Below are 13,655 nucleotides of genomic sequence, written 5' to 3' on the forward strand. Positions count from 1 at the left end.
GGGTGTGTGTGATTACCTGAGTAGCTCCCGTTCCTTCAGCTCCAGCTGCAACATGAGAGCATTAAGTTCCATGTACAGGTTGTTGGCTCTCTCCAGCTTCCGCTCATAGTGTTCCCTGATGTCCAAGGCGTGTCTGAAATGGGCAGAAGGGTCCCCGAGGTGAGCTGGCTTCACCTGGTGCCATAGTTTATCCCAGTCTCTGGGAACTGGTCTGCAGGCCCTGCTATTGGTGAAATCACCTTCCCAAAACACACCTGAGCTCCTCCCTCCTCCGCATCACCAGCTCTTCTTCTAGGCGGTGCAGGCAGGTCCCTTCTGACTTAATTTTTTCAAAATGCAGCTTTACCTCTTCACGCCACTCTGCCTGGGGGTGGAGAGAAAATTAGGGGTGAGACCTGTAGAAAGCCTTCGCAGGTGCCTGCACTGCTGCACGCTGTGTGTGTTGGAGCCGACAGGAGTGGGGCACAGGATCAACCAAGACCAGGTCTCAGTCCTTCAAGAGCTAATCTGTCCATCCCCAGCCACCCTTCTTCCCAGCCTCCCCTCAAAGGACACCATTATCCCTGCAAAGAGAGGGAGCTAAGGTATTCGTTTTCCTCCCCACAGCACACCTGGGACTTAAAGTAAGTCTCCTGGGGTGTGGAGAGTACATCGGCTGAGGCGATGTCCAGATGCAGCAGGATCTGTCGGAATGATGGACGATTTCGTGGTTTGCTGTTCCTGGAGGAAATGGAGTCGTGGGAGAGAAAGGAATTTCAGGGAGGTCCAGAAAGGAACTAGAGCATCCTTTCCCAAAGGGTGTCCTGGAGAATCCAACTCTACAATGATTCTGTGACAAAACTCCCTGGTCAACTATCTAGGAAATGTTACAGGCCATCTGTTAGCATATCAAAGTCCTGCAGTAAGGAAACCTATTTAATCCTATTTTCCAACTTGTTTGCCAAAACAAACCTTTTTGAGTAACTCCATTAAAAGAAACACATTTGGGGAAATGCTTAGCCAAAGATTAGAAATCTCCCACCTTCCTCCATGGTCTAGGTTCCAAACAAGGGTCCAGGGCCTCCCGCGTTCTAAGACAGTCTATACTTGAGGCTCAACCAGCCATGCTCAGCGGCTGTGCTGGTCCTTCACAGGCGCTTCATATCAGACCCTCTATATCAGATATTGTTGTCCCCATTTTGCAGATAAGGAAACAGGTTCAGAGGGAACACTGCTTGCCCAAGGTCACACACAGTTTGTGCACCCCTGCAGACTATTGGTCAGCCCAATTTCTCTCCGTTCTTTATCCTAGTCCCCTTGATACACGCTCTGAGTCCTGGGGTCTTTCTTGGAGAGCCATATTTGGGAGCTCTGTCCCCCTTTCCCTGTTCAGGATTCTGGGCCTGGATGCCTGGGTCCTGGCTAACCGTCAGCCACCTCCCTTGCTTCCAGCTTGGCCAGGTGGTCCTTACCAGCACTGACGAAGCAGGATTTTGAAGCCGTCTGGGCAGCTGGAGGGCACAGGCAGATGGAGACTGTTGCTTCCCACACCCCAGATGATGGCTGAGGAATCTACGTCTTTGTAGGGGATCTCACCAGTCAGCAGTTCCCACAGCACCACACCAAAGGACCTAGGGATAAGAGGAGACGTCACTTGGGGGGTCTTCCTCCAGAGGCCCTGCAGGTTACCGCAGGCTTGTCTCACTTCTCACTTGTACTCAGGCCCTGGAAGAACCCCCCACCCCGCCAGCTCTCATGCTGGCCACCTGCTATTCTCAGTCCTCAGCCTGGCCCTCACCAGATGTCGACCTTCTCAGACACAGGCTCGTTGCGGATCACTTCAGGGGCCATCCAGGCTACTGTCCCTGCAAAGGACATCTTGGTGCTCTTGTCACTCAGCTCCTTGGAAGTGCCAAAATCGGAGATCTTCACCACATCGTCGTACGTGATGAGCATGCTGGTAAAGAGTGTAGTCAGCTGGGGCCCGGGCCCCTCCACGCACCTCGTCTAGCTGCAGCAACTCTACCTTTCTGTTTGAAGTCATCTGGGACACCCAGAAACGGGGGGTTTATCACAGCCCTCTTGAGATAGGGCTATCACTTAGGAGGGGTTTCTGAGATGGCCACATGGACTTTAGGACAGGGTCTGAAAGCAGGGAGATGGTCACACTGACCTGGGTGGGGACCCCTACAGGAGACCGTGCACAGTAGCTTCTCCCTGCTTGCTTGCTTACTCACTTGGGGGACTTGAGGTCTCGGTGGATAATCTTGTGCAGGTGCAGGTAGTTCATGCCGCCGGCAATGCCCATGGACCAGTCAACCAGCAAGGAGGGGGTGACAGGGCGGCCAGCCCGCAGCACCTCATACAGCTGGCCCTGAGCGCAGAACTCCATAAGGATGCAGTAGCAGGGAGCCTGGGTACACACACCCCTGGGAGCCAAACACAGTGGCATGAGGGGCTCAGCCAGCCCAGCATCCACTTGGTTCACACCTGGCACCCCCATTCCCACCCACGCCTTTCTGGCACCCGCTTCAGGAAGGGTGCGGTAGATCCCTGCCCTCAAAAGAGTACCCCGGCCCCTGCCCCAGACCTTACTTGAAGGTGATGATGTTAGGGTGCTTCAGCTTTCGCAGGTGCTTGATGTCAGTCTCCTTCAGGTCCCGTACCTTCTTCACAGCCACCTCCTCCCCATGGAAGCGCCCCAGGAAGACGGCGCCCTGGGCCCCTGAGCCCACCCACTGCAGGTCCAGGATTTCCTCAAAGGGGACCTCCCAAAGGTCTGTGGACAGGAGGCACAGTGCCACAGGCTCAGAGAGCCACACCTGGGGCCTTGGGGTGGTCAGGCTCAGGGAAAAGCATTGGGTTGGCTGAGACGACTCAAGGAAGGTGAGGCAGAAAAGTAGCTAAAATGGGCTGAGAAGATGAGGGGACAGGAAGGAAATGAAGGGGTGGTCTAAAAAGAAACTGGGGGGACTTCCCTGGTGTCATGGTGGTTAAGAATCCGCCTGCCAATGCAGGGGACACAGTTCGAGCCCTGGTCCGGGAAGATCCCACATGCTGCGGAGCAACTAAGCCCATGCACCACAACTACTGAAGCCCGCGTGCCTAGAGCCCGTGCTCCGCAACGAGAAGCCACCGCAACGAGAAGCCCGCTGGCCGCAACTAGAGAAAGCCCGCGCACAGCAATGAAGACCCAACGCAGCCCAAAATTAATTAATTAATAAATTAAAAAAAAAAAAAAACTGGGGAGTCAGTGGCTGATGGACAAATAAGGGGCTGGGCTCTGGGGAGAGAAAAGGATCATCAGGCGACTTAGGTGGGGCTGTCCGAACGGATGTCAGGCTCAGGGAGATGGGGAGAGGGTCTCCTCGAGGACACGGCCTACCTTCCTGCTGCTGCTTGTGCTCTGTGGAATAGGCCTTCCCAATCATGGTCCAGACAGGGCGCAGGCAGCCGAAGAGGCCTTCCAGGAAGCCGCTGCCGCTCTGGCACTGTAGTCGCACCTCATCTGCTCGAACTCTGGACGCCCGACTCTCAGGGGACCCAGTGGCTCCCCCTGGGCCCCCAGCATCCTGCTCGTGCAGCTGCAGGACACTGTTGGCAAAAGGCTCAGGGGGCGGCTCTCCACCTGGGGAGGGGCTGGGCCCGCCCCCGCCCTGCCCCCCGAGCGGCACTACATCTCGGAGTACACACTGGGTAGGCGTCAGGTCCTTCTCGGGGGTGCAGTCAGAAGTGTCTGGGTCCAGCTTGCGCATGGACGCCTCGCTTAGGGTGGACACGAAACCCCCAAAGGAAGGGGAGGGTGTGCGGGTCTCATGGAGGCAGGCCATGGCCTCTGGGCCCCGGTGTAGTGGTGAGCGGTGGGCCCTGTGGGAAAAAGGAGGACGGGCCGTCAAAGCCGCAGGTGCCCCAGCTCAGGAGGCTCGCCCTAGAGGCAGAGGCGTGGGGTGGGGAGCTGGGCTCACAAAAGCCTCCTGGAAGTAACACTTGAACCTCACCCTCAGGTATCTATCCCCCTCCAAGCTTCCCCTGGGATCCATCTTGGGAAACAAGCTTCCTCTCAAGCATTTATTAGTGACACAAGTCTTCCTTAGGTATACAGGCAACATACCTAAGTACCATTCTCAGGTAAATACAAGTAACAGCCCTGCTCAGGTACATACTGGTAAGGTACGTCCCAAACCCAAGTACAGTAATAGACTAGTTCCCTTCTCCCTGTAAGATTACTGTAATTCACCTCTGGAGCACATATTTCTTTCACTTGAGGCTCACATGCACACACGTGTCATATAAGGGTCCTTCGGATATACACATTTTGAGTCTCAACCTTAGGCACACGACAGTAACACTCTCACGCCTCCCTCACATTGAAGCACACACAGGTGACACTGCTAGGACTCAGCGCCGCTCAGGCCCTCTCACATGACATTCCTGGGCCTCACACTCATGTACTTGATACATGACTCTGCTGAGAGTCTTATCCTAAGGCATATTCAGGGCTCACATCTGAGTCTCCCTCTCGGGTGCTCCCACGTACACACCTGGGCCTCTCCAAGGTAAGTGACGGCTGTAACCAATGAGCTCCATTATCTGCCCAGCACAGACGAGGGAAAAAGGCAGAACCGTCCAAGGAGGATGCAGAAACTGTCAGGACAAGCTGTAGCCTACTGCTTCACCCCCCTTAGCCCTCCCATCAGTCCCACTGCTCCCCCAGGGTTCAGTTAGAGAAGGCCCTGTCTCCTTTCCTCTTTCTCCATTGCCCTCTCCCGCACTCCCCAAACCAAGATCCAGCTTTCCAAACAATAGAGATTTGTCCCAGTTCATAGCTGGGTGCTATCTATAAAGCAACTATTACAAAATCTGAATCCTAGCTTTGCCTCTGTTGCTTACTGGCTGCATGATCTCAGGCAAGCTGTAGTTGAGCCTCCATTTCTCCAACTGTACAAAGGGATAAACTAGCTATCACTCAGGCACAGCAAATTCTTCAACCTATACCAATCTTGTCCGAAGCCTGACACCAGAAGTCATCTGGTCTCCCATTTCCCTCCACATCTAGTCAGTTACCAGATCATCCTGAGGTGTAGGGATTCTTGAGGCCAGCAGTCCTCTCTAACTATTCAGCACAGTAGGGTCCCTCCTTAACCACCTGCATCGGAGCCTCTGAATCACGACTGGAGAGGGGTGGCAGGAATCTACAATAAAAAGGACTCACTGGGTGGGGATGCACCTCTGATTGTCTCAGCTCTTGTAACTCTTGATTTCCAGGCCTCTCAAAGACCTTTTCAGTGGGCAGGTGTGGGGTTTGCCTGGGTGAGTGTTTAACAAGCACCCCAGTTGATTCTTATTATGCCTGGCACATTCAAAAAGCCCTGACCCAGTGCCTTTCTGGTCTCTCTTCTCTAGTTCCATGTTACTGCCTTAATTCAGGCCTCATTAGCTGTGTCACCTGGCCCAGGACAACTGCCCCTTAAATGGTCTCCAAGTTCTTCTAAGGCTCCCCCCACCCCATTCTCCACCTAGCCTTTAGAAGGATCTTTCTAAAGCACAAATTGGCTAGCACCCCTCTTCTTCAACCCCTCTAGTAGCCCCCACTTGGTCCTGCAGCCTCACCTCCATGCTCTTGGCCCCTCCCCAGCCTCGTCTCCCACTGCTGTTGGTACCCAGGCCATAATGGACAGAGCCTGTTACCAAGCTACATCAGGCATTTGGGCCAGGGCACCTAATGAGAATGGCTAACACTTATGGAAAGCTTACCATGTATGTTAGCCTCTGTTATAGGTGCATTCGCTTATTAAATCCTAAAAACTCTAAGTTAGGCATCCTTACGCCCATTTGACAGAGGTAGCAGAGGTCTTAGATAACCTGCCCAAGGTGCTGTTAGCTAGGAAGAGGCTCAAGCTCTGTGCTCAGCCTGGAAGGCGCTTCTCAAGCCCCATCTGTTGTTTTCCAAGTCTCACTTCATCCTGGAAGTCTTCTTCCCTGTCCCTGCTGCTCTGAGTTACTGTCCCTTCTGGGCTGGCACAGCCCCCTGTGCTTCCTCCATCATGGCTCCCATTATCCTGGAGACACAGTGCGGTCGAGCGGGCGTCCGGCTCCTCCGAGAGCCTGTACTCCTGAGAGTGACGATGTCGCACGGGATCCCAGAGCTTCGAACAGCACCCGGCGAGCAGGAAGGTGTCCAGTAAGTCCACTGCCCTACACACCCCAGAGGATCGTCCTATGGGCCAGACGTACACTACGCGTGCATTAGCTCCCTCACTCCTCAGAACCACCCAGGGAAGGAGGTATTATCATTGGTCCCTTTATATTCTTGAGAAAACTGAGGCTCAGAAAGCTGAAATCCCAGCCTCCGAATCCCCAACATATCCCGCGAGATAACGGCGGCTTCAAGAGGTGAGATGCACGTAGTAAGGCAAATGACAGGCCAAGCAACGTGCCAATTCGCCGGAGAACGTCCGCGGGAGGACTCGAGGGCTTTCGCCTGCGCCCCTCACGCCGGGCGCCCCTTCCGGACCACTGAGAACGAAGGCCGGGGCTCCCGGCGCTCCGCCCGGGTGGGCCTGCAGGGAGGGCTAGTGGGACTGGGGCGCTCCGGCTGCTAGAAGCCAGAGTGAGGGCCGTTCGAAGCGGAGAGGAAGGGGTTACGGCCCCAGCGCCCCCTCCCGCTTCCCGACCTCCTTCCCGGCCGTCACGTGGCTTGGGGCTGGGGGCGGGGGCCCGGCGGCAGGAGGAGGGGGTCCGGGCGGGGAAGGGGAGGGGACGCAGCGGGTTGGGGGAAGCGCTGGGCGCTGCGGCGTAACCATGACGACTGGGCCCGAGGCGGCGCGTGAAGTCACCGGGACAAGATTAGCCCGGAGTCACGTGAGCGGCGATCGCGGGGGTGGGGCCCCGCCCGGGCCCCGCCCCTGACCCGGGCTGGCCCACGTGCTGGTTGCGGGCTGGCAGGCGGGGACCTCGGACCCCACCGGCTGACCGCCTCTGCGTCCCCTCCTCCCCATGACGACCCCCGTCCCCGCGTGCATTGGAGGGAGAGCCGGTGGTGGTGAAGAGAGGGGACTTGGGTTGACTTTGGGGGTGCGGTGCCACAGAGAAAGCAGGAAATGGTGAGACAGGGAGACTGGACACGTGAAAGGGCGACAGGCACGGCCAGAGAAGGAGGGCCTACCTAGTTGAGAGAAAGACCGAACAGCGTAAAGCACAGGGAGAGACACTCCTAAGAAGGATGGACTGAAAAACAGATTTTGAAAAGCAGAGGACACTGAGTAAAAGGAGCTGAAAGGGGATTGAAAAACAGATCATCTGTGCCCTCCTCGATTCATTTCCTATTTAGAAGCTGAGCTCTGAGTAGGCACAACACCTGGCTTTTTAAAGGAATTTTTCAGCCTTCACCTGGTGTTTGGCAACCTGGAGCCTTAGGCATAGAGAGGGTGACACGCTCTGAGACACTTGCAGCCAAGCCTCCCTCCAGTTCCCCTGGCCTCCCCAGGGGCCCCTCCAAGATCCGGGGCCAGCAGCTGGGGAGGGAGAGAAGCCATTTCACCTGTTTGTCATTTCGGGCAGTGGAAGTAGCTGAAGAAATAGGAGATGGGACCTAAGGAAAGAGAGGGAACCCAGCCACGCTCAGTCCACCCCTCCCTGTTCTCAGGCTAATGACAGCTCTTCCAGATTGACCTGAAGGAGTGTGTGTGTATTGGGGGTGGGGGGGGGGGGGTGGAGCTGAGGCCCCAGGAGATTATAGTAAACTGGAGATTCCTCTCTCCCAACACACACTCTCTCTCTGTGTCCTTTATCTCTGACCTGCCAGCTGTGTCCCACTGCCTCCCACCTGGGCCTTGGCGCCAGGGCTTTGCGGCGGGGGGAGGGGATATCATGGCTAGGAACCCCTGCCCCAGACATTTGGTCACCCTGGGGGAGGGATGTCTCCCTGGCCATCAATTATGCAGAGCATGGGGGAAGGGCAGGGATGTGACAGGAGGGGCTGGATATCTCTGTCAGTCATTCTGTCGACCATATTTACCAAAAGGTCACTGTGCAGAACTCGGCTCCAGATTGGGTGAGGGGAGAGAGCAGTCCCTAAACTATGCATCTTCCAGGGGAAGCCGCTCTTTGGACACCCCAGGAAGCCCCAATTCAGTTTCAGCTACCAGGTTCTCTGTTTGCTGGTGGTTCCCTCCAGGTGGCTGTAGGGGTGGAGTGTGGGCAGGGAGTACCCCACACCCCTTTCATTCCTCCTCCCAGGTTCTCCTGCCTGAGATGCTGGAGGCCTGTGGCAAAGCAACCCATTACATCGCTTCTCACTCCCTCCTGTTCTAACAGCAGAATCTCAATGCCAAGCTGCTTGTCTGGCTGTCTTGGGGGCTCAGTTGAGAGGCCAGGCCATCTGTCTAAGTCTTGGGCTCTCACACTGAGCACTCGCCACTGTCTTGGACCCTATTTTGCACTCAGGAAAGGAAAATTCCCCTTCTCTCCTGACTGGGGGTGGAGGGGATGTCTTCACACAGAAAGGAGACCCAAGACTTGGGAATGGTAGTTCCACCAATCCAGGCTTTGAGATCCTGAGAGAGTAAAGGACTCTAACCCCTCCTGGCCAAGGCTCCCGGCCAATGGCTGCAGCTTGTTTTTGTTTTGCTTTTTACAGGATCCATGGTCCTGGCCCCAGGGTTGTTCTCAGATGGAAAGAACTACAGCTTTTCTGTTGCGCCCTCATAAGGGGGGAATGCCTTCCCCTGAGAGCCTGGGCAAAACTGGAGATCACCTCTAACTCCAGGCCCCCAGCCTCACACAGGTCCAGCCCTGAGAACCCTAGCCGCCACCGCCTCTTCCTCCAGTAGTGTGGGCAGTGAAGGGGCTGGGAGAGAGGGGCGCAGTACTGTTTAGGAAAAAAGAACCAGCTTTGGATTTGGAGAGATCAGAACTAAAACCTCATATTGCCGTGAATTAGTTCAAGGAACGTAATCCCTCCGAGACTCCCAACCCTACCTTATGGGATGGTGAGGGTTAAGTAAGACGATGTGGGGAATGCCATGAGCACAGTGCCGGGGCTCCGGCTTTGTCTTTCTGGTTGGCTGGACACCAGGTCTTTCTCTGTGGATTCTGGAGAGGCCATCTCTTCTGTCTGACCAGAAGGGAGACCAGAACCTTCTACTTCCCCAGGACAAATCTTGATTTCATATCCCAGGGGAACCAGGTCACAATGGCAGCGGTGTGCTAGAGGCCCCCGTCCTTCCTTTGCAAATCCTTATATCCCACCTCCTCTGGACTGAGGGGGAAGGCCTAATTCCCTGTACCCTGTCCTCACCCCCTGGCCATCGTGGCCCAGGATCACCCCGCAGCCCTACCCGTTAAGGTTTGAGGGGAAGGCGAGGGTAGGAGCAAGGTATGATGGGTCACAGGGGTCCCTGATACTTAGGACCTCAGGTGCACCTGGAAGAAGTTCAGCGTATTTTAACAAATTGTTCCTGAGCCGGATGTGCATTTAAAAAGATCTGGAAGGGGCTTCCCTGGTGGCGCAGTGGTTGAGAGTCCTCCTGCCGATGCAGGGGACACGGGTTCGTGCCCCAGTCCGGGAAGATCCCACATGCCGCGGAGCGGCTGGGCCCGTGAGCCATGGCCGCTGAGCCTGCGCGTCCGGAGCCTGTGCTCCGCAACGGGAGAGGCCACAACGGTGAGAGCCCCGCGTAACGCCAAAAAAAAGAAAAAAAAAGAGCTGGAAGGATAGAAACCAATGTGTAACCATTTCTAAGTAGGTGGAATTATGGGTATTTTTATTAAGAAATTAATCTATTTTAAACTGAAAAAGAAGAAATGAAAATTACAGAGTGCCTATATCCATTCCTGTCACCTAGCCTTGGACAGTGAGCTAGGGAGGGAGGGTGGATGGCCTGAGAAGCAGAGAGGCTTTGCTTGAGGTCCTGTCTCTGCTCCTGAGCAGCTGGGCGACCTGGAGTACGAAACTTCTTAACAAACCTCAGTTTCTTCATCTCTAAATGGGGACAGTAGTCACTAGTTCACACAGTGGCAATGCAGGATATTATGTGGGTAATAACACAGGCTCTGGGTCAGATACACCTGGGTTCAAATCCTAAACTCTTTTGCCACATACTGATTTTTTGATTTTGAACAGATTACTTAACTTCTTTACGTTTCAGTTTCCTCATCCCTAAAATAGAAATGGTGATTATTCTACCTCTCAGTACTGTTATAAGCAGTATTGAGATACTCCACATAAAGTTCCTGGCCTGGTACCTGGCACACAGGAAGCTCCCTATAAACATTAGCACATGGAAAGCGCCTAACAAGCAGTAGTAGATTTTTATAAACGTGTGTCCCTCCCCTTCTTTCCACTGTCTCTGCAAAGCAAGAGGCAGCAGAGATGGTATAGGTGGAAAGGGAGCTGGATAAACACAAGGGATAAAAAGGAGAGTGAAGAAAGAACAAACCAAAGGAAAAGGGCTCTATCCTGGAGGATCCTTCTTCTCCTGTGGAATAGTGCGCCCCTGCTGCCTTGTCACCCTTCCCCAACACAGCTGCCCCTAGTTCTCCTGGGAGCAAAGGAAGCAGACAGACTAGTGTCTGTAGCCAGCCCATCAGTGAAGCCCCCGTGTCCCCTGCTGGCGTCATCTCCACATTCTCCTTGTTCTGCCTCGATGGGGACTCCTGAAGGGGTTGATTCCCTAATCCCTTCTTTCTCCCAGACCAGCAGGGCTAGGTGGGACTGCACGTGATAAGCCATTGGGCAAGTCCAGGCTGGTAGGTGGTAGAATTTAGGGTCCTCTTCCTGGCAAAGCCAGAGTAGCACATCACCTCAGGGGGAAGGACCCAGAAACAGCAGTCAGTTTTTAGAGGGGTTTTGCCATCCTTAGCCGTAAGGACAACCAGAAAGTCCTGAGCCACTTCCTTAGGTAAACTTCTTGCCTCCCCTGCCCATACTTGGGTTGAATTAGGGGAAGGATATTTAGTGGTTCGTTTTCACGTGTGCTGGGGTTACTGTATCACACCATTGGTCTTCCAAGCATTGCCTCAGTCCCCACAGTGAGTGAGTAGATGGGTGGCAGGCTGGAGAGGGCAGAAGTTTTTTCCACCCTTAAGTGTGAGATAGGAGGGAGCAGAGGCCCTAAAGCTCAGAGGAACTTCAGTGCCTGGACGGGAAGACGCAGGGCGTACGCAGGCCCTTTCCTTCCTGAATCCCTCCTACTTGCCTTCCCTAGACATGACCCTCTGGCTGAAAAATCAGAGCTCCCAGAGCCATGGAGTCCATTCTGTGAGTTGGAAGGGAAATTGTGTTTAGAGGGAGGCACTGACTGTGGCTTGAGATGACTCTGTGTTGGACCTCGTGTGCACCCCTTCCTGGTTAAGGGCTGCTGACCCACTCTCCTCCCAAGAGGGAGCAGGTGAAGGAGCTAAAAGGCGGGACTCTTCCCTCAATTCTAAGGGATACCCCACTATTTCCTTCCACTGTCTATAGAGCCTCTGACCCTTTCTCTTCCCTCCCCTTAGCCAAGGCCATGGTTATAGGAGTTTTAACTCTGTGGAAAGGATTCCTGCTTATTTTTAAGCCAAGGAGTTTGAGGAGTGTGTAGGGAAAAGGGAGGAGGTTCATGAAAGGCCTGGGCTGGGGAAGTGGGTTAGGGGAGCCAGAGGCGATGGAGAGACTGAGGAGGGAGAAAGCCACGTAAGAGCGGGGCAGGGGAGAATGACCATTACCTGGGCATCCAGGAACAGGTGCTCTTGCCTATAATCCTCAGGTGCAGCCTGCTAAGTGTGTGTGTGTAAGGGGAGGGGGGTGAGGGGCACATGAGGCCTTGTCCTTCCTTTCCTGCCCTGAGGGGGCCCAAACTCTTCCTCCTCCTTCCCTCTCCCCCTTCCTGAGGGTGAGTGGGAGGAGAGGAGGATGTTCCCTTGCCCCCTGTCCTTTACGTCCGTCCCCCAATCGTGCCCCCACCCCCACCCCACACACTCCTTTCCAGCTCTGGAGGCCCTTCGCCTCCAAGCTGGCCGCGGCGTCCCTCCGCTCGGTTCCCCTCCTTCCCATCCCCACAGGCGTCGGGTCCAGGTCCCCAGCTCCTCCATCCCCACGGTCTCAGCATCCCCGCGCCACCCTCGCCGCACCCCGCCACATCTACCTCCCGACCCTCCGTCGGCACGCGGACCCCAGGACCCAGACCCACCCCTGCCCCCGACCCTCCACAACTCGGCCCGGCTCTCACCTCGGGGGCTCCGCGGCCGCAGCACAAAAGGCGGCGCTGCTGCAGCTCGGCTCCGGATGCTGCTCCCGCCTCCTCCTCCTTCTCCTCCTCCTTCCCTCCTCCCCCCGCTGCCCTCGACCGGACCAGGGGCGCTGTCACAGGCGATGCTCGTACGGTGTCCGGGTGCACGGGTGTCAGCCCCAGCTTTCTCCCCCCACCCCCCGACCCCAAGCCCCGTCCTCACTCGGCTTGAACTCCCGCTCCTTCCAAGGCCCCCGCCCCGGGCCCCCCGGGACGGACACGCCCTGAACGGGGGATGCTGCGCTGGAGCCGCGGCCTCTTAAAGGAGCCTGATGCTGCCATCAGGCACGTTCCAGGCTCGTCCCTGGTCGTCCGGGCCCCGCACTTCCCTGCTGGCGGGGACCTGGAGCGATCCCACCCCCGGCCTTAAGCCGACTCTGTAGGAGCCCACTATGCTGGTCTTATAAGCTCCCTCCTATACCCTGAGACAGCAGCCCCTCAGGTGGGACCCCCCCCACCCCCCAGCATCGTTCCCCCGTCAAAGGATCTTGGCCTGTCTTCTTTCCTCTAATTGTCACAATTCCAGTTCCACACAGCTGGAATCCACTCAGCTCAATGCCCCGTCCCCTTCCAGTGTTCCTGGATGACCCCTTGTTATTATTCCAAGATTCCTCTGGACCTCCACCCCCGCACAGAGAAGCCCATCTCTTCCCTGATCCATTCCCAGAACACTCATTAGAGTCAGACATTTTTCGTGATCTCTTTCTCTCCAAGGTCACAAGATTTTCCCTACATCTTTCAGGCCAGTGGCTGTGAGACCTTGGCGAAGAGGGAATGGAGCTCTGGGACCCAGAACTACGCGTTCTGCTCCGCACACAGATTAGTTGATTAGTCTTAAGAGGCCAGAATCCTCTCTTTAGCTGAGAGACCCAAGACCCACGGCAGAGGGAATGAGACCACTGTGTGCCTTAGTCCTACTAATCCTGTTGTCCCACTATAGCCTGATTCTCAGGCACCAGAGGGGGGTCTCCTGGCGTAGGGGAACCAGCTACAGAAAGGTGTAGGGCCATTCTAAAAAGGCTTTGGAAAAGCGGAAACCGACAGGCTGCAGGGCAGAATTAAGGGGAAGGGAGGTGAAGGACAACCTAGGAAAAAGAAGCAGGTTCTGTGAGACGAAGGCCCGAGAGCTAGGGGCTTAGGCCAAAGGCTGAGCGGGAACTGAGACTGAGATGGGCTAGGATTTACAACTGCCCCGCTGCCCTGAGGGGCAGAGCTTAGTGCCCTCCCGCGTCCAGGCAGGGCCCAGCCTCCCAGAGTGCAGAGTCAGGAACCGACAGCTGCCTTGCACCTGGGCCAATCACAACCTTTTCTCAGGAAGAGGCGGGATCAAGGGGGTTGACTCTTCCTTTGTCCCCGCCCCTCTAGGTGAAGTAACCAGTCGCACTCCTCCTAGAGCAAGCGAGCGCAGTC

General features: G+C 55.7%; 1 protein-coding gene across 6 annotated transcripts in view; it reads right to left on the reverse strand.

Moving 5' to 3' along the window:
• Nucleotides 1-12,419, reverse strand: part of MAP3K12 (mitogen-activated protein kinase kinase kinase 12) — a 16,099-nt gene extending 3,680 nt beyond the window's left edge. For 2 of the 6 annotated variants that reach the window (XM_029204764.1, XM_029204767.1), the window contains exons 1-9: nucleotides 12,186-12,235; nucleotides 3,365-3,846; nucleotides 2,575-2,758; nucleotides 2,217-2,408; nucleotides 1,778-1,936; nucleotides 1,452-1,610; nucleotides 612-720; nucleotides 255-364; nucleotides 17-133 (exon numbers count right to left, since the gene is read on the reverse strand). In XM_029204764.1, coding sequence (XP_029060597.1) covers nucleotides 17-133; nucleotides 255-364; nucleotides 612-720; nucleotides 1,452-1,610; nucleotides 1,778-1,936; nucleotides 2,217-2,408; nucleotides 2,575-2,758; nucleotides 3,365-3,809 — 1,475 coding nt within the window. In that variant the 5' untranslated portion in view covers nucleotides 3,810-3,846; nucleotides 12,186-12,235. Of the gene's footprint in view, nucleotides 1-16; nucleotides 134-254; nucleotides 365-611; nucleotides 721-1,451; nucleotides 1,611-1,777; nucleotides 1,937-2,216; nucleotides 2,409-2,574; nucleotides 2,759-3,364; nucleotides 3,847-5,733; nucleotides 5,807-5,841; nucleotides 6,125-12,185 lie in introns of those variants that run through there. The other 4 variants (XM_029204768.1, XM_029204770.1, XM_029204766.1 and 1 more) reach the window with 4 other exon arrangements.
• Between the last annotated feature and the right edge of the window lie 1,236 nt (nucleotides 12,420-13,655).

The sequence above is a fragment of the Monodon monoceros genome, unplaced genomic scaffold, assembly GCF_005190385.1.
Source record: "Monodon monoceros isolate NGI ecotype Baffin Bay Population unplaced genomic scaffold, NGI_Narwhal_1 Super_Scaffold_6, whole genome shotgun sequence".
NCBI lineage: Eukaryota > Metazoa > Chordata > Mammalia > Artiodactyla > Monodontidae > Monodon > Monodon monoceros.